Consider the following 24,436-nt stretch of genomic DNA (forward strand, 5'->3'; position numbering starts at 1 on the left):
TTCTTCCATATTAATAGTGCAAAAAGAGAATCTTAAATAGTGGAAATTTGCTTTGTCACTCACATTTAGTATTTTTTTTCATCTTTGATAGTTAAAATAAGTCTTAACTCATGTCCATCAACTAGTTTTTCCAAATACACAATTATTAACATATGCTATTCATATATATATATAGTAGCAGACCTATTAAGGGGCACCCCCCACCCTTTATCCTATTTTATGAAATTTTTTTTTATTTTAGAAAAAAATAATATATATGTTTATAATCTATATAAAATATTTAAAATAAATAAAAAATAATAATAAAAATATCAAAATGTTGATTTTTTTTAATAAGAAAGTGTAATAGTTTTTTTTTTTTCAAAAGATAATATATCAATATTTACTAATAAAAACATTTCATTTTTCTCTTTTATTTGGACTATATTTGATATAATAATTAATATTCAATATTAGTATGTAAAAAATAAATATGAATTTATTAAGTGGACGATAGTATTATTATTTTACAAATAAAGAAATTTATTTTATAAATTTAAAATTTTTGCTCTCTCTCTAATAATATTCTAGTTCCGCCACTGTATATATATATAAAGGTATTTGGTTGTGTTGTGATGTTCTTGTATCTTGGAAATAGTAAAAAAATTTAACTTAAAATTATTTAATATGATATAAATAGGCATTTGGTGTGATATTTTGATAGATCGACCATACTTGTTGAGCCCCAACTATATGTTCTTGTATCACTCCCCTTATTCTTGAATTACGGGTGCATTTGTTTGTGTTTTCGTTTATATTGTAATATTTTTAAATCCCAAATTGTTTGCTATTACTTCAATTTTAAGACATTCCAAAATATGTACAATTTTCTTTATTATATACAAAGTTTTTTCTCTATTACCTAGCTATGTCAATTATAATTCATAAATTTGTCACAAATAAAAAGTGCAAAATGATACCAAAAAAATTCAAAATCAAAATTGTATCACCTAAAAACTTTGAAAAGTTGTATTGGAATAAAAACTAGCAAATAATTTGGTGTTGGAATAGTAATATATACTTTGCACGATCCTTCCAATGAAACGATATTAAATCATTTCCAATTATACGTATAAGCTAGCCTAATTATTCGAATCCTTAGTTCATGGGAGTGTCACGTGATTTATGGGATGATGATCCAACAAATCAATACAAATTATTCTAGTGCATTTATTTTTATTTTTTCATGGTATGTTTAATTTTCAAATTTTTATCAATATATTCTAAACAAGTACATATTTCCTTCTTCCAAGGGAAAATTATACATTTTATCTTATTTGGTAATCTTTTACAAAAAGAATCTAATTTTTTTTTTTTTTTAATCTAATATGATATTTCCATACTTCAGTATATTTACAACAATATCACTCCATAGTAGCATAAATTATAAGAATATATATATATATATATATCTTTACACACAACACAACTACTTTTATACATAAAATATTATTATTTTTAAAATTTTGTACAAATGCAAATAATTACTTTACTCTGAATGATTTATATTGTTATATACACATACATGAATGAACTACAAAAATAACACAATACTCTACCTTGGAGAATTTTCTTGCGAAAAGGAAAACCCTAATGCTTCAAAGTTAGGGTTTTGATTTAGATTTACTTTATTCGAACAATACAATGAAAAAAATCTCTTCGAATACGTTTACTTTTCTATTTACTTATTATTATTATTATTTATTTCTATTTACAAAGTGATCAAAAAATCAAGAAATGGGTAAAATTTCAACTACCACCAAATCCAAATTAGGTGTTGGAAGTATTATTCTATAATTTAAGTCCAACCTTCACGTGGCAACCTTTAATTTCTTGTCTATATTGTCCGTAGGACCCCTCAGGAATATATATGGTACACGATGGTCTTTTTTGTATGTTTTTTTATCGACAATTGAAGTCTCGACAAAATAGAATTAATTCCACGAAATATATTTAAGATATTATTGAAAAATATATATGTAGCAAGAAAATCGAAGAAGCGACAATTTTTGTCTTGTACGTATAATAACTTATTACCCTTTTTATCTTGTACTATTTTTACCGTCATTGTTTGGTCTTATAAATTTCATTATATTTTTATTTTAATTGCTTGAGTGAACATCATATGTTGTCTAAGTCGTGTGATAGAAATGTGAGAAATTGTTATAAAAATTACTAATATTTAAATTTACATGATGACTTACAACCACAAAAAAATAAAAATAAAAATAATAAACAATAATAATTGAATATTTATATATATGATGAAAATTAATTTTCTCTTAGAGAATGCGGAAAAAAAAAAAGGACTATAGCTTAAATCAAGGCTTCATTATTTATTTTATTTATCCTGTTAGAGAATGCAAATAATAATAATAATTGGATACATATATATTTATTAATTATTTATTAAAATAGAAAAATTCATCATGTTAAACATATACAAAGAAACTCAATTTATATAATCCACAAAAATAAATAAACAAAAACAAAATCATAGTTCTTTAATTTGATTAATTTTTATAAACCATAGCACAAATCAAAATTGATTAAGTATCAGGGATATTTCGAGGTAATATTATTATACATTGATATATTTTATTTTATTTTATTTATATGCAATACATTACTTGCATCACACTCATACTCAAATTCAGTTAATAAATATACGAGTGTGTGCATATATGTGTATTGGATTAGTCCGATAATTAAAAAATTTGACAGAAATGAGCTTCAAGGGCCGGAACTGCTTGTATGGCAACGTCGTAGCACATCAGAAATTATATAGATGACAAGTAGCCAGTGTAGGATCATTTCTATCTAAATTTAAAACCTATGAGACTAACCTAATACAAGTTCTAATTATGGTCTTAAAATCATCGTCAGATAGATGTTCACTTATTATCCATACAATCTCCGACTTGCCACGATGCTGCTGTGCCAGCAACTACGGCATCTGAAGATCATTTAGGTTAATTTTTTTGGTTGTGGGACTAATCCAATATATAATCTCGTTGTGATTATAAGATGATTGAATATATATATATATATATATACACACAAGTAAAATTTCTATATATAAATGTTTAGTTGTGATTTTAAACTAAAAATAAATTTATACATCTCGCAGAGTTATCAATAAAAGTACATTATTTTTTCTCACAAAATATCATATCCAACTATAATTTAAATAAAAATTTAAATTAATGTTTTATTCAAATCAATTTCAAACTACAATCAAATAAATTAATTTTCTCGAATAATGTGCATTGTTTCGAGCAACGTGTCCAATGAGCTAGGTGGTCTCATTGGGGCCTATCACATGAAAGGTCTTGCCCTTATGTGACACAAATATATATATAAGCTAAGCCAATCCATGGACTTTTATTGTTTGTGTTGCCCACTTTGGGAGGTGACAATCAACATTCCTACTTTTTTGTTCTCATGATAATATAGACTATTTAAATTTGTTGGGTTTTCACTTCAATCAATCACATAGCTACTATATATGCATGTACTAGTATATATTATTGCATATATATATTTATTTTATTTTCTTAAAAAATATATATTTATGATATATAAGTTTGTATTTCAATATTTGATGGGTTGTCAATTTCAAGTTGAAGTCATAGCGTACAATACATATAGCCTCTCGAATTTATTAGTTTGAACCGTCAGTGCAGTTTATTGGGTCATATGTTAGGATTATAAACTATACTTTTATATATACTTTAATGTAAGTGTTTTTTTTTTTTTTTTTTTTTTTTGTAATTTACACCCGAAAATTACTAGTGAAAATAATTAGTTTGATCGCCCCCAAACGTAAATCATCTTCTTGAACCAGATCAATAAATCTTTGCATTATTATATTCTTCTTCTTTTTTTTCTTTTTTTTTTTTTTATCATTCTTGATTTTCTAATTTCTACAACAACATTATTTTACAATGTGTAATATGTATATATATGTATCGTTCAACATGTACCATATTATTATATAAACATGGCATTCAAAAATTATTTTTCAAATGAAACATTTTGAATTCAAAATATCCAAAATGCTAGGGTACCATACACTGTAATTATGTTAAAGGTGAAAGCATTGTTAATTAATCGATTGTTTGTCGTCATACATTATTCATGCATATAATTAATTAATCGTTGGCTTCTAAATGAGTGATAAATGCTTTAGGGAAAATTCAAAAATAAAAATTGAACTATATACACGAAATCAATTTTACTCTTATTATGTTTATTTTATCAGTCTTGTTTGGATCTTGAACCTTGCAAAAATTATTATTTTTATTATTTTAATTTCTAAGTTCTATACGACCAATGAAATATATAAGACAAGAATAACAATCGACGTACAAAAGATATCTTACAATTTTTCTTATTGTTAGAATAAGTATTAGTTGATAAATTTTTTTTAAAAAAAAATTAGAAAATAATAGTAATTGGGATGTTTAATTAGTATCTTGTTATTTTATATTTATGTTATCCTACACTTAAATATGACAATGACAATAACTATTGTTTGGATATAAATTCCTTCTTCAAATTAACCTACATTATTTCTTACCATATACTCCCTCCGTCTCACGTAATTTGATCCTATTTTCTATTTTCGTCAGTCCCACATAATTTATCTTTTATTTTTTTGAAAAATTGATTATACACTTTAATCATATTTTAAAATTTAAAATTTAAAATTTAAATTTTTTTTAATCTTAATTAAAATATTTAGTTATCTTAGTCTTAATCTATAATTATTTATACTAAATAATAATTATTTATACTAATATACTTATTAATTACTTACTAATTATACTTTACCTAAATTCTCGTATCTAGCGCTCATTCTAATCTAGGACGGAGGGAGTATAAGATTATGTGCTTACTTACATTTTCATAATTAAGTAAATAGAGGTAATTAATTATCATTTTCAATTAAAAATTATATTTGATAGATGCTTAATAATGTTGAGTTAAACATAATATTTATTGAACTATTCATACATTTTAAAGTATTCATATTTTTTACTATTCATATTTTTTTTTTCATTAAAAATTATCAAATCAAACACTTAATTTTTTATTTTTTTTATATTATACTAAAAAATAATTTTATTCAAAACATTCATTTATATCACATTAAAAACAACTATTTAAATTTAAAATTTTATCATTCAAAATTCAAACTCAAAACTAAAACCCCAAATAAATACACCCCTTATATGGATAAATAAATAGTGAAAATATATATTTTAAAACACAATTGTGAAATAAAGGGCAATATAAACTACAAATTAATAATGTCCACTTTTGCCCCTATATATAGAAGAAGGTCTTGGTTTTATTTTTCCATCACAACAAAATATCCTCTCAAATATTTCTTCACCACCAAACTCTTTCTTATGTTTCACAAACCCTTTAGTTTTCCAACCTTCTTTTGATTATTATTTTTATATAAAATAATACGTTCTTCAAATTAAATTTCAATCATGTGTTAGAATTTAAAATATACCATATGTAAACCATACATTACATACACTACAAAACCCTTTTATCAAATCTATCAACAAACTATAGCCCTTAGTATAAACCCTAAAAAATTGTCCTAAAAATGACAATTCCTTCCATTCCTCAAAACCCTAAACATGACTTTATTTTCCATCCTCAAATGTTCCCACATCAATCCCACATCCCTCCACAATTCATATGGCCCGACGAAGAAAAGCCCGGCCCTCACCCGGCCGAGTTTTGCCCAACCATGGTTGATCTCGGGGGGTTCTTGGCCGGCAACCCTATGGCCTCCAAGAAAGCCTCGGAAGCCATTGGCCGAGCTTGCCAAGAACATGGATTCTTTGTGGTGGCTAATCACGGTGTAGATTGTGGTCTGGTGGCTGAGGCTCAACGATTGATTGATATTTTTTTTGAACGACCGTTGGAAGAGAAGCAAAGGGCTCAAAGGAAACTTGGCGAGCATTGTGGCTATGCTAGTAGTTTTGTCGGAAGATTCTCTACCAAGTTGCCGTGGAAGGAAACATTGTCATTCGAATACTCGGCCGAGGAGGGAGATTCTCACATTGTTGAAAACTACTTTTGCAAGAATTTGGGCCAAGATTTTGAACGTCTAGGGTATGTTATTACATTTCGATATTATTTGATAATCTTTGGGAAAAAGAAACTATAATACTAAAAGATGTTCTTCTAGGGAAAAAAAAAAAAAAAAAAGTAATTCTTAATAGAAGATAATTATGCAAAAACTTCGTTTAATATACATGTAACCCTTTTGCATTGGGAAGTAAATTGCACAATTTAAACATTTACATATATATATATATATGAGAAAATCATTTCCATGCTTATTTATTATTTAAAATGATTTTTTATAGAAGATAATTACGAGTGTGTTTTTTACTTAACAATTATTTTTATTTTTTTTACTATTTAGATTATAATACTTTATAAAATTAAATTATTTATTTTTCACAAAACATCACTTTCACATTAAGAGTTAAAATATATATATATATTTATTTATTTATTAATCAAACAAACCCTATGTATTTAGCTTAAAAGAAAGCTAAAATACATATATATATATATATATTAATTGCATGCTCGTAAATGTATGAAATATCGTAAGTGTGAGAGTTTCTTTCATCATTTTAACGATACAAGAAGTGTGACTTATGAAATAAACTTTATATAGATTATTCATACATTTACATAAAAAATCCATACAGCATAAATACAATTTTCCTTAAAAATAATAATAATAATAATAATAATAATAATAAAATTTACAAAAATTTCTATAATATATATATATGTGTGTAGGAAAGTGTACCAAGAGTATTGCAATGCAATGAGCTCACTATCAATGGCGATTTTGGAGCTCTTGGCAATGGGTTTGGGTGTCGACAGAACTTATTACATGGAGTTCTTCAAAGAGCATAAATCGATCGTGAGATTGAACTATTACCCGTCATGTCAAGAACCACAACAAACTTTAGGGACGGGGCCTCATTGCGATCCAACATCCTTAACCATCCTCCACCAAGACAACATCGGTGGCCTCCAAGTTTTTGTCAACAACGAATGGCGCTTTATTCGCCCCAACCACAATACTTTTGTTGTCAACATAGGTGACACTTTCATGGTAAGTAAATCACACTTTTTTTTTTTAAATCGTGTTTCTTTAGAGTTTGATTTCAGTTTTTTTTGCTACGCAAATATATTATTTATTCATATAAAACATCACATCTAAATTATATCTAAATTATTGTTGAAAAAAAAATAGAGAACAAAAATATCCCAAACAACACATGAAATGAATATCTTGTCCACCCTTTTCCATGTTAAGATAAATAAATAAATACATTATTATCTTGACATTAAAATTGAGTTGAGTATTTTGTTAATGATTTTTTTCTTCTTTGCTAAAAGATATTTTTATATGTGTATAAGTTTTTATATTTACCTTTTGCGTCATTATACTTAACATTAAAAATATTTTTATATGTGTATAAGTTTTTTTTTACAAATGTCATTCTATTAGTATTACAAGACATTGATAGAAGTAATTTTGTCAATTTTCTTTTAATTTGTACTACATTTTGATATAATAATTAATATTTATATATTAATACACAAAAAATAAATATAACCCTTAGAGCCGGACAGAAGTAATAATTTATTTATTTTTATATAAACATCATATTTAACAAGTATTTTTAATTCAAAAGAAATTAAAATAAAAAATATATAACAAAAAATAAAATCCAAAATCAATTAACACACCCATAATTTTATCCATAAATATATACAATGAAATTCTCCCCTCCCTCTTTATATAAATATATATATATATATGTTCTTTTTATGTTTGATTTTAATTATATTATAAATAGTAGTCGAATGTACTGTTTTGTAAGATAAAAACATAAGCAATAAACATCCAAACCACGACCCCTACTGCATAAATATATAATTTTCATTACAAAAATGCGCGCTTTTATGACGTGAGCTCGAATAAATGATCATCATTTTTAACCTTGGACGAATATTAATTAATTAATTAGGCGCTTTCAAATGGGAAGTACAAGAGTTGTTTGCACCGCGCCGTGGTGAACAAAGATTGTCCGAGGAAAACCCTAGCCTTCTTCCTTTGTCCTAAGGAGGACAAGACAGTTAAGCCGCCGCCTGAGCTGGTGGATTCCGGCAACCCGCGACTGTATCCTGATTTCACATGGCCATCCCTTCTTGAGTTCACTCAGAAACACTATAGAGCTGATATGAACACTCTCCACACTTTCTCCCAATGGTTGTTGCACCGGACAACCTAAGGTCAAATCAAAATCGAACCTATATATATATATATATATATGAGCGATTTAATGTTGTCTTTATCGATAATTATATATATGCGTGTGTTGTAATATTTAGTTTGTGTAAATTTTATCTTGATTTGCTTATGTATATAGTAATTAATTAGTGAGTTGTTTGTTTTTTGTTATTTTGGTTTTGTGTTTTGATAAATGATAATGTTAATTTGAGTTTGGATCGATTTTATTCTGGAATTGTGTTATTGAATGGTATAAAAATTTACTTAATTGCCTAATAATGAAAAACTAGTTTCTTTCTTCAAACTATTTTTTTTACTATTAAATATATATATATATATATATAATTTGCAATAAAAACATAAAATATCACAATTTAAATGAAATATTTGTTTAGTTTTAGTTTAACAAATGTTTTAATGTCATATTTTGTGAGATGAAATAATATATTTTTATTGAAAATTAATAATTTTGATTTAAAATTAAAAATATAAATCCCAAAACTCATATTTAAAAAAAAAAAAAAAAAAAAAACAAACCTCATAGCATTGAACTAAAAAACATTATTGAAGCAAGGGGATGGGTTCTCTTTATATTTTGTTTATTTCACACATTTTTCTCAAAATATTAATATATCAGTCACATTCATTATTTTTATATTATTACACTATTTTTTATACATCACATAAAAAATATCATATGGATTTTATATTTTAATTTTAGGTATTTTTGTTGGAAAGTCATATGAGATTTGAATAAATAGAATATAGCATGGTATATTATCGATCTTTGATATATTTTGAATTGTATAAAATCGCTTTCCTTATGTGATATTTTGACTCTTAACGCTTCGAGTTACACAAAATTTGTACAAAGATAAAATAAAATTATAACATTCGAATTTTAGGCGATAGGAATATTTTTATCTTTTTTACTACATCCAATATATCGCTAATATTCAAAATTCTACGTAAAAATTAAAACGTCACTCTTTCAATAAATTATTTGTGACCCGTAAGTATTTGTGTTTCCTCTATGAAAATATATTTTTCTCGGTGAATCTTTTTATATTATCAGTACAATTTTTTTATTAGTCATATCATATATTCGCTCATTTCTCTCTCTATATATATATATAATATATAAATAAAAAACAAAACAAAACAAAACCTTCTCTCTATATTTAGTCCTATTTATATTATAATTAAATACTTATTTTTTATTACTATTTAATGAATTCCAAATTAACCCAAAATTCGAAAATACTTCCAAAATCCATATTGGTGCTCGTTCAATTACTTCCCAAACAAAGACAACCACACAAAAATTCTTACCATGAATTTGATTCAGTATTTGTATTATTGGCAAGAATTCGAACAATCAAAATTCAGAAAATTGTATCCCAAAACAATTACCCAAAGCTAACAGAAGGTTCTTACACTTAAGAGAGCCTTCTTCATGAGCCCGACCTGACCCGACCCGACCCGACCCGACACGGCTGGGCGGGTCACGGCGAGCCCCAACCACCGCCGCCGGGAGTTAGGATCCGAAGAATGTCGCCGGCTTGCACCTCGACCGTGTTCTTACCACCTAGGTACACCTTCCGGCCATCTTTCGTAATAAGATAGTTAGCTCCTCGAGCGCCATCCTTCCCTGTCCGAAAGAATCATGAGAACATTTGTACGACATATTTCTCGTAACATTTAAATTATCCCCGCGCATGATACAATGTGTGAAGGTGCGCTAGCCCATTCGACGCTACTTGAGGAACTAATATAACTTTTCCGCAACCCCTAACTAAATGATTCAACATTGTACTGACAGCACAGATATTATTGCCAGACAATATATGAACTATAAATAAACATAATACGACCTATATTTGTCTTTTGCATCATTGTAGTTAACGTTAAAAATATTCTTATATTTGTATAATTTACTCCACAAGTATGATTATTTTGTAATATAAGAGATTAATAGAGGTATTTTGCAAAAAGTCCATGGTACGACGAAGGAGGTATATATATGTTAATATAATCTCACCACAAAAGATATCCTCATATTGCGCAGTATATGAAATATAAACTGTCAGCACATAATTTCAATTAAAACAACATCCGTTGTATTAATTCAAATCATATGTTATCTATCGACAGCTTGTGTGCTGATTAAAGTACGTCTATCATGTAAGAGATGATTGCGCGACTTTTAAATTTCAAGGAACAAAGCGCTAAAAAGGATTCATGCGAGAAATCTACGGTATTAGGTATAAAATTCGAGCATTATAATGAACAAAAACAAAAACTCGTAAAATTACCTCCGTTCAAGCCACGAGGAGCGTGAACACGTCTTTCCGAGAGAATGCTCACGGCGAGGGGACGCCTAAACTCTATCTCCCGCACAATGCCGTCGCCGCCTCTACGAACTCCCGCACCGCCGCTCTTCTCCCGTAACCCGAACTCACGAAGCACGACCGGATACCTTTGCTCAAAAATCTCGGGGTCGGTTATCCGGGTATTCGTCATGTGGCATTGCACGCCGCTCGCGCCGTCCCATCCCGGGCCCGCGCCGCTCCCTCCGCCGATCGTCTCGTAGTAACCGAAAGTGTCGTCACCAAAGGTCAGATTGTTCATACACCCCTGCGAACACGCGCAGGCCTGAAATGCCGTCAAGACAACATCGGTGATCCGTTGCGACGTAAGAACGTTGCCCCCGACCACCGCCGCCTTATCACTCGGGGAGAGGAAACTCCCAGGCTGAATGTGGATCTTCACGGGCGCCAAACACCCTTGATTTAACGGAATATCGACATCGACCAAACACCGTAGGCAGTAAATGACGGCAGCTGCCGTCACGGCCTCCGGAGCGTTCCAATTCCCGTAGACTTCGGGGCTTGTCCCGGAGAAGTCGAAGAACGCCTCGCCTTTTCGTTTATCGATCGTCAGCTTCAAATGTATGACGGATCCGTCGTCCATATAATCCTCTTCTTCGACCGTTACGTCGTCTCCCGAACACGACGACACTCTCGACGCAACTGATTTCAGCATTTCCCGGACGGCGCCTTCGGCGTTTACCTGCACGTGGTTCATGTACGCCTTCACGGTGTCCAATCCGTATTGTTCGATCAGCTCTTTGATCAACGAGACCCCCCGCTGATTCGCCGCGATCTGCGCGTGGAGATCGGATAAGTTATCCTGAAGCCTCCGAGTTCCCGGGATTTTGCGACCCGATTCGTCGGGAGATGGATGTAGAAGAAGATTCCGGATACCGTCTTCCTGAAAAACGCCCTTTTCGACGAGCTTGAAAGCCTTAATCGCCGCCCCTTCTTCGCTTATGAACTTTGAAAAAGGCGGCATGCTTCCGGGAGTGATCCCGCCGATTTCGGCGTGGTGCCCTCTGCTCGCAACGAAGAAAATCAATTTCCCATTATCGAAAACCGGCATGACGACGGTGATGTCCGGGAGATGACTTCCGCCGGCGCAAGGATGGTTTGCAACCAAAACATCGCCTTCGTGCAAATCGTCGCCCCAATAATCGAGCTGCCATCGAACCGTGCTCGACATGGCACCTAAGTGCACAGGAACATGCGGCGCATTCGCGACGAGACCTCCGTCGGAAGAAAACAGCGCACACGAAAAATCCAGCCTTTCTTTAATATTAGTCGAGATCGACGTTCGCTGCAGCGTCCGTCCCATTTGCTCGGCGATTCCCATGAACCTGTGGTTGAATATCGAGAGCTGCACGACGTCCGCGACTTCTTTCGAAGGTTCCGCAACAGTCTTACGGCTCGACCCGATCTCAATCTTAATGTTACCGTATTTCGTAATAACGGCGTTACAGAACGGCTCTACAATCACGGTGCTGTTACCGTTCATGATCACGGCAGGCCCGGAGATCGAATGCCCGTTCGCCAAATTTTCGAGCTTGAATAGCGGCGTATCGTGCCAGCCGTTTTCGAAATAAACCTTGTAACTACCTTCGCTTTTCGGGGTTCCCAAGCCGGGAAGCATTGCTCGGGGTTTAAGTATGTTCGTAATCCCGACGCCGCGAACTCGGACGTCGCATACAAGAATTTTCCGGCCTCGAAGCTCGAATCCGTACTCTTGTCGAAACAAGTTTTCGAATTCGACAGCGTAGTCTCCTCTCACGCCATTTTCATCCGTCCAGCTCTTGACCATAATCGCCGTGTCGGTTCCTTCGTATCGCAGATTCAAATACGTCTCCGTCGATATGTTTTCGTTGTTAAAACCTTGAGACATCAGCTTCTGCTTTACGCGGCACAGCAACGTCGATTCTCGATCGTAAACTTCGGACAACAATTCGGGACTATAAACGGCAGAATACGGTTCCTGTTCTTCCTCGACGACATCGGCTAATCCCATCCCATACGCGCTCAAAATCCCGCAGAATCTGTGGATCAGAACTTCTTTCATGCCGAGCGATCGCGCGATCGCGCACGAATGTTGAGGTCCGGCGCCTCCGAAGCAAGCAAGGGCGTGGTTCTTCGTCTCGTGGCCTTTCATCTCCGTCAGCTGACGAATCGGACGACACATCGTTTCGTTAGCGACGTTAACGAACCCTTGAGCAATCTCCTCCACCGTCATATCCGTCGCCTCCGGATCCCGACTCCGCCGGTAATCGTTGACTCGTTTCGCGAGATTCTGAAACTCGGCTCGAGTAGCATCCACATCCAATGGCTGATCTTCGCCGGCGCCAAAGATCGATGGGAAATAATCGGGAATTATGTATCCGAGCACAAGATTCGCATCCGTAACCGCAAGCTCCCCACCTTTCCTGTAACAAACGGGCCCAGGATGGGCGCCAACCGACTCCGGCCCGACCCGAAAAGCCCCAAACTGAAACTTCAACTTCGAGCCGCCGCCGGCGGCGACCGTGTTGATCTCGAGCTGCGGCGCTTGAATTATCGCGCCCGATATTTGCGTTTCTATAACATGCTCGTAACTTCCGGCGTATCGACTCACATCGGTCGACGTACCGCCCATATCGAATCCGATAAGCGGCTTATCAGTCTCGACGCCGGAAAGCGTCTGCGAGTACCCGACGACACCACCGGCGGGGCCGGATAAAACAGCTTTGTGGCCGGAGAAACTTTTCTCCGGCGCCAAACCTCCGTCCGACTGCATAAACAACACATTCAACTTCTTCCCCTGTTTCTCCTCGAATTTTGACATGAATCCTTGCAAATACTCCTTGATCACGGGGGTTAGATACGCGTCGACGCACGCCGTGAACCCCCGAGGGACGGCTCGAACCATCGGCGTCAATGCCGACGACAACGAAACATGCTTGAATCCCAATCTTAGAGCTAATTTCTCGATTTCTACCTCATGATTCACATATGTATAAGAATGCAGCAATACTACAGCTAAAGAGGTAATCCCTTTCTCAATCAAACTATTCAATTTAGGAATTAAAGCTTTCTCATCGATCGGCTTCACAATTCTTACAAGCTCACCGGAAATTCCCCGGACGATCGCCGCCGCGTCGGGAATATCTGCAGCGTCGCCGGAGCTAATGAGCTCGACTCGCTCGTCGATTTCCACAACTTCCTCGTACAGATTCGATGGCTTCGATACAGTTAGGTCGAATATATTAGGTCTGGCCTGATTCCCAATCTGCAGCAAATCCTTGAATCCGCGCGTCACACAGAGGGCGATTCGTTCCCCTTTTCGTTCGAGTAATGCGTTAGTCGCCACAGTCGTTCCCATTCTCACCCACTCGATCTTATCCGTCGGAATTCTCGAATTCCGCGGGATGCTCTCGCCGGTATATTCTTCCAGTATACGGCGAATACCTTCGACCGGAGCGTCGGCGTAATTCGCAGGGTCAACGGACAATAGCTTCATCGTTCGGCCTTCGGAGTTGCCAGGAATTTCGGCGTATACATCTGTGAATGTTCCTCCTCTATCGACGCAGAATCTGAGCTTACCTCCTTCCATTTTCACCGACGCTGCTTACCGGAGACGATGGCAATGAAAAATTGGACTGAACCGCAGTGGAAGCAGATTCCGGCGCCTAACAGACACAGCTACCGGAGAAAACCGCCGATTTGACCCTCGAAACTGCCTGAAAATGTGCTTCCGATGGTATTTCAGTTATCAATTGGATCATCCGGTTGAAATCAGATTGGAAGTTGCAAGAAATTCCCAAAATTGGAAACGGGAGTGACGAAGGAAATTGGGGATTAGGGTTTGGCTTTGAGCTAACTGGCCATAATTGATTCTTGTATTTTATTCTATTTTATTTTATAGCCTAGTGATTATTATTATTATTAAGGAACTTGTAATAAAATTATTGAGGGTGTTCATTTTGCGAAAAAAAAAAAAAAAAAACACATTTTGTTAAAATAATAATAATAATATATTAGAGGCTTTTGTTATTATTTATATCATTTTGTACATCGTAAAAAAAATTAATTTCTCAAATTTTTACAAAACAAAAGCATCTTTATTTTATACTTTTATATTTTTGTTGGGACAAAAAGAACTCCAAAACTTTTTTTGGGAAAGTATTTTTTAAATTTTACATCTAACTTCTATTATTTCGTCTATATTGCCTAAACACAAAGGTTGGAAACTAATTCAACGAGTTTATGGATACATTGATAATGGGCTCACTTTTTAATCCGGCTCACTGAATTCGGCCCAAATCCTTTAAGGGTGTGTTTGTTTGGAGGATTTGATTGGATTTACACTATTTATTCAATTTTTTTCCTCTAAAAATATCAAATTAAACACCTATTTTTTATTTTTTATATTATACTAAAAATCAATTTTACATTTAAAACATCGCATCAACACTTATTTATATCACATCATACAACTATTCAAATTCAAAATTTTTACTATTCAAATCTCAACTCAAAATCCAAAACCTCAAACAAACACACCCTAAGAGTGTGTGTTTGGAAGATTTTTTAAAATTCTACTATTCAACCAAATTTTTGCTCTCGAAAATGTCAAATCAAACACTTATTTCTCATTTTTTATATTATACTAAAAATCAATTCTACAATATCAATATTTATTTATATCACATCATATAATTATTATAATTCAAAATTTTTGTTATTCAAATATCAATTTAAAATTCAAAACGCGAACAAACATACCCTAAATCAACTTCTAGGCCCAAACCTATACTCCCTCCGTCCAGTCAAAAAGTATACATATTTCTATTTTGGGACGTGCAATTACAAAGTAACTATTTCATTAAATACCTCATTTTTTCCACAAATACTTATACTTTATATCACATCATTATTTTTATACTAAAAAAAATAAGGGCAAAAATGTCATTTTACTATTTTTACCTATCCACTATAATTAAAATATTATTATTATTTCTTAATCTTCGCGCAAAAAAAAAATTGTATATTTTTAGCTTTGAGGAGGGACTATATCATATCCTTAGCCCAATTGGTATGTGAGTTTGTTAAATTAGTTTGTTGGAGTAATTTTAAAAAATAGAGATAGAATAGGGAGTTTGGAAGAAAAGTTTTGTTGGGTATTTATTTAGAAATGTGAAAGGGGAATAAATGATTTGTTCCATATTTTATTAATTAATTTATTTTGATTTTAAAAAATAAATAAATAAATAATCAGATAATATAATTCAAAAAAATATAATATATATACATTATATTTATCCTTAATTCTCTGTAATATGAAAAATCAATTCTCAAACTCATCGATTTGTTTTCTAAATTCTTAGATATTTTTTTCCAAATTTTCTTTCAAAAAACTTTATGGTTCGGTTTGCGGAATTTTATTTTTTTTTTTTATTCGTTCTATCATGGAAGGTGATAGATGGAGGGACGAATTTGTTACTACTAATCCAAGATCCAATAGGCTATATTCTCTCGAAATCAAATTAACATCGAAGAAAACTTAAAAGAAAACTTCGATTTATTACGTTTATTACGGAAGCAACAGTTCAAACTCAGTTTACCCTAATATCAAACCAACCGACATCAATCACACATCCAAGACCCAACTACAAACGACACGCCACGGAAACGCAACAAACACACAAACCCGAACCCTTATCTACGGAAACACAATCGATTTCAAGCCTATCACACCGCGAACAGCATATACATCGCGAGACACACATAAAGGCACAAATCGATTAAACCAAACCGTAGAAACACCGAGGGAAGAGGCGCGCATCAACGGGGAAGAGGAACTCCCAACTCGCCGGACAGATTCACCGGAGAAGACAGACGCGATGACGAAGGAATCGCCTAGGGCATGAGAGAAGAATCGCGAGAAGGTTCTGTTCTGTGTTGTTCTCTGAATGAATGAATATTCTGGAATAAAAAAAAAAAAATTGTGAACCGGTTCAATGGATCAGCCTATATATAGAGGACAGAACAAACCAGCGGTCCAGACCGGTTCAAACCGGTCCAGCCCGGATCAAAGCCAGGCAGCTTGCGAACCGACGAGTCTCTCAAAAGATTGGGTCAGGTAGTGGGTTGCCGGGTCCGGGCTTCAATTTGGGCGGGTTGATTGTGTGCATTCTAGGCCTCAATTATCACGGGCCAAAATATATAACAGAATTTGCTTCAAAAAAGTCGCATTTTAACGCTAGGCTCGAATTTGATTTCGCATTCTATCTGATTTGTGTTTTTCGAAATTTGCCATATATCATATTTCAGTAATAAACTTTCCAACAAGTTTTTTGGTGAGGTTTAGAAGCATTTTGATTCTGTATTAATATTGATTTTGGTTTATTCTAATTTCACTTCTGCTAATATTTCGTTTTTCTTTATTTTGTATACAAAGTATTGTTCGAATAAAGTCTATTAATTCCGATATAAATTGACAATAGTATATATTTTTTCAGTTTTCGTTTTTCCTGCGTCAACATATACTTCCTACGTCCCAATTCAAAGTATCACTTTTATCATTTTCGTCTGTTTTACTTTAAAGTATTCATTTCCTACTTAAAAAAAAAAAACAAATAAATAAATAATCATACACTAATAATAAAATAACCTTAACTTTTATTAACTTACAAACATACAATTATTTTATATAAAGTCAAAGGAAAAAACCTTAACTTTTATTAACTTACAAACATACAATTATTTTATATAAAGTCAAAGGAAAAAACAAAGTTAAAAACTTTTACACAGCTTCGCTAACTAATAAAATATTATTATATTATTCCTTAATTTAGTGTAAAACTTTAAAAATCTCATTGAATTGAGACGAAAAAAAATATTTTAGTAAAAAAAATTATTTAAAAATATATATAATAGATATGCACATGAAATATTTTAAATTTTTTTATAAATGAAAATGATGATGTGGCATATTGAGGTGAGTATTTCTTTTCTGAGTAAAAAAATATTATTTAAATGATTAAAGTAAATATTATATATTTTGTGAGGATATATGTATATTTTATATTTTATAATATTAATAAATAAAAAAAAGCACATGTTTCAAAAAGAAAAATATTTTTTGATTTTTTCGCTAAAAAATATGAATTTATTAGTTATCTATCTATGCATGTATATATATATATATCAGTGGAACCACACTATTTTATCTATTTATTCAATTTTTAAATTTTTTAATAAATTAAATTTATATTTTCTCTATTTCAATGTAATGAATTCTTTTATTTTTTTAGTAAATTAATAAATATAAAATAATTTAAGATCACTTTGATATTTAAAATAATCGAATGTTTGATTGAAAAATTACAAATAGTGTTTAGTGAAGTCGATGGTTGATGAATAGTTCGAATAAAAATCTATGATTGATCGTATTGATTTTAAATGATAATTTTATGAGTGTTATGTTATGAGAAATCATTTTGATTTTTAGATTTGATGTGATACATAGAAATATTAAAACTACTTTATTCATCCAAATTCGATCGTAATTTTCAATAATATATATATTATGTCGCAAAATGTCAATATCTTATGTAGACACTAAACAAACATATATATATATATATATATATTTGATCTAGTAATTAAATTACTTCTACAATACTTAAATTTTAATATAAATTGCATAAATGTATAGATTTTGGGTTTGTTTACATTATATTTTTTAATGGTACAATTGTCTATAAATATTATTGAAAAAATAAAAATATTTATTCATATTAACTCAATATAATATATATTTATTTATTTATTTATATATTTATAAAAAAAATAATAATTTAACACAAAATATTATATTTTGTATTATCATTATAAATTTGTAGACCTAACACATTAAAAAATATATATACAAACAAATTTATCCAAAAAATAAAAAATGGACAAACTCTTTACTTCATATGTTAATTGTATTTAATAATAATATAAAAAATTATTTATATTATATAAAATTGTATTCTTTATAAAATAATGTATATATTTGATTGAAATATAATTTATAAAATATTTAAACACGTGTTTTAAATTTCTTTTGATTATATATTAATTTTTATTTTAAAAGATATCGAAATATCACACATAAAAATGATAATAAAAATTTTAGTGTAAACTGTTTTTTTAGTCCCGTAACTGGACCCCTTTATCATTTTAGTCCCGTAAGTGGAGCATGTCGCAAACTAGTCCCATAAGTGAAAAATTTTTGTTGTTTTAGTCCTCCGGCGCTTAAGACGCCCGCGTGGCTCGCCGGAGGTGACGTGTCCGCCATGTGTCCCGCCAGGTCAGCCACACCTGATCGACACGTGGATTTTTATTTTTTTTATTTTTAAAATTTTTTTAATTGGATCAAATAAAAAAAAATTAAAAAATATACAAATAAAATTTAAAATAAATTTAAAATAAGTTTTAAAAAAAATTTAAAAATAAAAAATAAAATAAAAAAATCCACGTGCCCGCCAGGTCAGCGACACCTGGCGGACACTCACCTCCGGCGAACCACGCGGGCATCTCCAGCGCCAGAGGACTAAAACAACGAAAAATTTTCACTTATGGACTAGTTTGTGACAGGCTCCACTTACGGGACTAAAATGACAAGGGGGTCCAGTTACGGGACTTAAAAAAACAGTTTACCCAAAATTTTATTATCCACAAATTTCATTATTTTAAATGTTGCATTACTAATCAAATTTCATCAATCGAAGTGGGTTGGAAAATTTTTGCACTATTTGAAAAAATTGTGGTTGGTCTATTGACTTGTTATAATTATGTCATATTATAAACTTTTATAACCTAGTTAATATTGTTCAAATAAAAAGAATATCTAATTTTTTATTTCAATATTAAATAATAAATAGATATTTTGTTATGTTGGAGTTTGAAATTAATTTAAAAATTTGTGTTGATTTATATTTTTATTTAAATTGTATTTTGACGTGATATTTTATAGAGAAAAAATAGTACTATATTTTTATTGAAAATCATACAAAATGAATAATATTTATTTTAATTTAAATATGAAAAAAAATTATTTCTGGTCCCAATATAATCAAAATTCATCAATTTTAGTCCCAATATAAAATTTTTATCAATTTTAGTCTCAATATAACCAAAACTCATCATTTTTTTTTCCCAATATAATCAAACTTTATCTTTTTTAGTCTCACTGTCAACAAACCGACGGAAAATGCTGACGTGGACTTGCAAGATTGTGCAATTTTTCGAATATAAATATAAGGTTTGATTTCTTTTGACGTCAACATTTTCCGTCGATTTGTTGACGGTGGGACAAAAAATGATGAGTTTTGGTTATATTAGAACTAAAATTGATAAAAACAAAATTATATTATGACTAAAAATGGTGAGTTTTGGTTGTATTTGAATAAAAAATGATGAATTTTGGTTATATCGAGACCAAAATTGATAAAATTTTTATATTGAGACCAAAATTGATGAATTTTAGTTATATTGGAACTAAAAATAATTTTTTACCTTTAAATATTTATTTATATATATAAATTAAATATGTCGTGTTAAAATTAGCACATTGTATTGACAATTTATATTTACCATAGTACAATTAAATAAAATTAAAAACAAACAATTCAGGATTAATTTCTCTATTAAAAGGCATATTGATACTTTCTTTCTTTCTTTTTTTTTTCCTTATTTTTTTTCTTGTTTTGCTAGGGTAGGGTTTATTTGGTTTTGATTTTACATTATAATTATTACTATCAGTTTCATAATTTTTTTATTTTTTTATTTTTTTATGAAATATTATTTAAATTTAAATCAAAATCAAACAAACTTTAAATAAACATAAGATATATGGGCTAGACTTTGATTGGGCCTTTTCACGATCATTAGTTTTGGGCTTTTATTATAACTATTTAATACAAATGTTTACTTATATAATTGCATTTTATATTGACAATAATCACTTGTTTCATTTTAAATGACTTAGTTTCAATTGGACACGTTATTTGATAGAGTTTAATTAGTTAATAATAGTGAGTTATAATATTTTTTTCGTCCCATAATATCATTACATTTATATCACACAATACTAATAAATGTTATTTTAGACATTTTTATTTTATTTTATTTTTACTGTATCTCAATATAATATTAATGTTTTTAAAACTCCGTACAAAAAGCAAATTGATACATATTTATGGGACGGATGGAGTATTATTTTCTAATATACTCATCCGTCCCAATACAATAGTCATGTTTACTATTTTGGTTTATCCCAAAATAATAGTCTCATTTTCATAAATAATCATAGCATTATAAAACTACTCTTACTTTTTTATTATTATTACACAATTGTCACTATTTTTTACACAAAGGGCAAAAAAGTCTTTTATCTGTACTTCTATCAACTACCAATATAATATTAATATTTTTTAAATATTGTGTCAAACACAACTCAAACTATAGTTTTGGACGGAGGGAGTATTACAAAATCCAAATGGCCCATTATGATATTTGGAACCAAAGAAGTATCAAATTAAATAAATTTTCTATTATATTATATTATACTATTAAAAATTGAATTTTCATTCAAAATTTTACATAAATATTTTTTTATATCACAATAAATAATTATTCAAATTTAAAATTTTAATATTCAAATCTCAAATTCAAAATCTAAAATTTCCAAACAAACAGAGCCTATATCTACGTACTAAACAAAAGTTGGCGGCTTCTACGCAAGAAAGTGTCTTTTAACCCCAAATCTCGGCCAAGAGACATTTTTCCATTTTCTATATATTACATTTTAACCCCAAATTATTTTTATATTTTATAATTTGTGATCAAGAATGTTTCTTACGTGTGTTTGTTTAGGGAAGTTGTTTTCTAGTGTTATATTATAAAAAATAATATTTTACATATAATTGATGATTTTTTATTTTTTTTTACCTTTTGTTTCATAGTATGTTGTATGCATGTGTATATATATATATTGTATTATTTTATACTTTTCCTGTCCCAAAATTATAGTTTTAATTGAGTTGAACATGAGATTTAAGGAATATTGATATTATATTAATAGTTGGTAAAAAGTATGGATAAAAGACTTTTTTGCCTTGTGAATGTATTAGTGTAGAAAGTAGTGATAATTGTGTAATAAAAATAAAAAAGTAAGAGTAATTTTATAGTGATATGATTATTTATTGAAATAAGACTATTGGTTTCGGATAGACAAAAATAGTAAACAAGAAATTAATTTTGTTGTAATTTATTAATTTGAAATAAAGTATAATATTGATTTCAATTTAAAATTACACAAACAAATTATTTCATTTGTCATTTAAATTTATACATTTTTAGTTTTGATTTTTTTTTTTTTGTCATTGAAGTGAAATTTGTTTCTTTTATTCTACTTTTTTGTGTCCAAGTCACGGTGGATACTTAAATTTAAGTAAAATATAATTAAAAAATATATTAATAAAAACAATTATTATATAATAAAATTAATTATATATTAATATTAAAATAACTAAATAAAATTACAAAAAATTATGAAATAAATTATAGAAGTATATAATTATATTTCCTATAAATAAATGATAAATAAGATCGGACAAAAAAAGTAGGACTGATGAAGTATTCCCTCCGTTCCATTGGAATTAAACCCTTTGATTAGGGATACGACATTTAAGGTAAGGATGTTTAATTAGTTAATAATAATAAATTATGATATTATTATATTATTTTTTTATGTAATTAATAATATGTATAATTTTAAAGTAAATTTAATATATATGATTAAATAAATTAAAATATATGTTTAAATATTTGAAAATTATATAGAAATTAAAAAAATATATGCAATATGGATATCATTTTGTAGATAATGAAATTTTTTATAATACAAAGTAAATAAAAAAAATATTTTTGTTTATTTATAATTAACATAAATCAATTTTATAAAAGATGTGTAGTTTTAAATATAGATAAAATATTTATTCTCTTGAGGATAGAAGTAAATGGGTTTTGAGTAGATCCTAAGTCATTATATTGTATGTTATGTACTTAATTAAAATAATTTATATTTATTAAATATGTTTTGATTTAATAATTTTACTAAAAATAAAAATATGTCAGTTGTTATGGGACAAACAAAAATGAAAATCATATCAATTGGGGTTAGAGCTGGCAATTGGTCGATTTGTGTCGGGTTGAATACTTTAAACGGGTTAAATTACTCAACTCTAACCCAACCCGTTTATTATCGTGTCAGGTTTGGATTGACTCGTGTTGACCCGTATACATAATTAAGTCGAATTTCTTGATTCAAATTAAATAATTTTTTGTTATGTTATCGTGTTATGTTAGTTTTTATTGGTTTGAGCGTAAATTATGTTGAATGATTTAAAATTGAACTTAATTTAAATTAATTTACGAGAAAATTAATAAATTATTATTATTTTACGTATATAATGAATATATTAATCAATATTAATATATTATAATCGGCTTATTGTGTCGGGCTCGAGTTGAGAGTCTTAACCCTAACCCGACCCGTTTATTATCGTGTCGGCTTCGTGTTAATTCATATGCATAATCAGGTTGAAATTTTTGACCCAAATCTAATTATTTTGTATTGGATCGTATTCGAATTGTTATGTCGGATCAGATTTTGCAGGCCGACGGAGGGAGTATAAATTATTACAAGGGATTATGGGATTTGCTTTTTGTCATGATTTGTGGCACTAATGATTAGTTTGTATTTTTCAACTTTTTCTCAACCAATCAACTATATTTATAACTTTATTATTTTTATTCAAGAATATACCTTTCTTATATTTTTCTTTTCTTTTATTTATTATTTTTAAATATAGAGTATATATATATATATTTATGCATCTATATACTTCCTTTGACCAAAACTAGTGGCAATCTTAAAGAAGAGGAAATAATTAAAAAAAATAAAAATAAAATCTCACAGGCTTTACCTAACTTTTATTAGTATGACAATGAAAATGATGTTTTACTTTATTTATCTATATATTGAAAGTTAATTTTTGAAATTTTAAAAGAATAATAAAAGGGTATGTTTGATTTTATTTTTAATTTTAAGCTCCTTTCTACAGTATTTTTATTAGAACTGACAATGAGTCAATTCATGTCGGATTCGTGTCGCGTTGATTACTTTAAACGGATTAAATTACTCAATTTTAACCCGACTTATTTATTATTGTGTCGGATTCGTATTGACCCGTTTATTATCGTGTCAGGTTCGGGTTGACTGTGTTGACATGTATACATAATTAAGTCGAATCTATTCATTCAAATTAAATAATTTTTTTTTGTGTTGTCGTGGTATGTTAGTTTTTATTAGTTTAAGCGTAAATTAAGTTGAATTATTTAAAATTGAACTTAGTTTAAATTCATTTACGAGAAAATTATTAAATTATGATTATTTTACATATATAATAAATATATTAATCAATATTAATATACTATAATCGGGTTGTCGTGTCAGATTCGAATTAAGAGCCTCAACCCTAACCCGACCCGTTTATACATAATCGAGTTAAAATATTTGACCAAACCTAATTATTTCATGTCGTGTCGTATTTGCTTGTCGTGTTGAATCAGTTTTTGCTAGCTC

General features: G+C 30.0%; 2 protein-coding genes across 2 annotated transcripts; one reads left to right on the plus strand and one right to left on the minus strand.

The window, feature by feature from the left end:
- Positions 1 to 5,449: 5,449 nt before the first annotated feature.
- On the plus strand, positions 5,450 to 8,606 carry LOC127243813 (gibberellin 20 oxidase 1-D-like). Its single transcript, XM_051263986.1, has 3 exons — positions 5,450 to 6,180; positions 6,886 to 7,207; positions 8,130 to 8,606. Exons 1-3 carry the CDS (start codon positions 5,666 to 5,668, stop codon positions 8,391 to 8,393), a joined length of 1,101 nt encoding a protein of 366 aa, XP_051119943.1. The 5' UTR covers positions 5,450 to 5,665; the 3' UTR covers positions 8,394 to 8,606.
- A 1,038-nt stretch (positions 8,607 to 9,644) lies between these two features.
- LOC127243812 (5-oxoprolinase 1) lies at positions 9,645 to 14,640 on the minus strand. Its single transcript, XM_051263985.1, has 2 exons — positions 10,708 to 14,640; positions 9,645 to 10,043 (listed from the first exon to the last, which is right to left on the minus strand). The coding sequence occupies exons 1-2, from the start codon at positions 14,348 to 14,350 to the stop codon at positions 9,898 to 9,900; spliced, it is 3,789 nt and encodes a 1,262-aa protein (XP_051119942.1). The 5' UTR covers positions 14,351 to 14,640; the 3' UTR covers positions 9,645 to 9,897.
- Between the last annotated feature and the right edge of the window lie 9,796 nt (positions 14,641 to 24,436).

The sequence above is a fragment of the Andrographis paniculata genome, unplaced genomic scaffold (assembly GCF_009805555.1).
Source record: "Andrographis paniculata isolate CXL003 unplaced genomic scaffold, ASM980555v1 Contig98END, whole genome shotgun sequence".
In the NCBI taxonomy this organism is placed as follows: Eukaryota; Viridiplantae; Streptophyta; class Magnoliopsida; order Lamiales; family Acanthaceae; genus Andrographis; species Andrographis paniculata.

What these genes read in the sequence shown, in the direction of transcription:
- LOC127243813 (XM_051263986.1), top strand. Translation starts at nt 5,666, where the DNA reads ATGACAATTCCTTCCATTCCTCAAAACCCTAAACATGACTTTATTTTC. An exon ending in CAAGATTTTGAACGTCTAGG is followed by an intron (nt 6,181 to 6,885) that starts GTATGTTATTAC and finishes ATATGTGTGTAG; the next exon opens with GAAAGTGTACCAAGAGTATT. An exon ending in ACATAGGTGACACTTTCATG is followed by an intron (nt 7,208 to 8,129) that starts GTAAGTAAATCA and finishes TTAATTAATTAG; the next exon opens with GCGCTTTCAAATGGGAAGTA.
- LOC127243812 (XM_051263985.1), bottom strand. Translation starts at nt 14,350, where the DNA reads ATGGAAGGAGGTAAGCTCAGATTCTGCGTCGATAGAGGAGGAACATTC. An exon ending in TCCTCGTGGCTTGAACGGAG is followed by an intron (nt 10,044 to 10,707) that starts GTAATTTTACGA and finishes TCTTTCGGACAG; the next exon opens with GGAAGGATGGCGCTCGAGGA.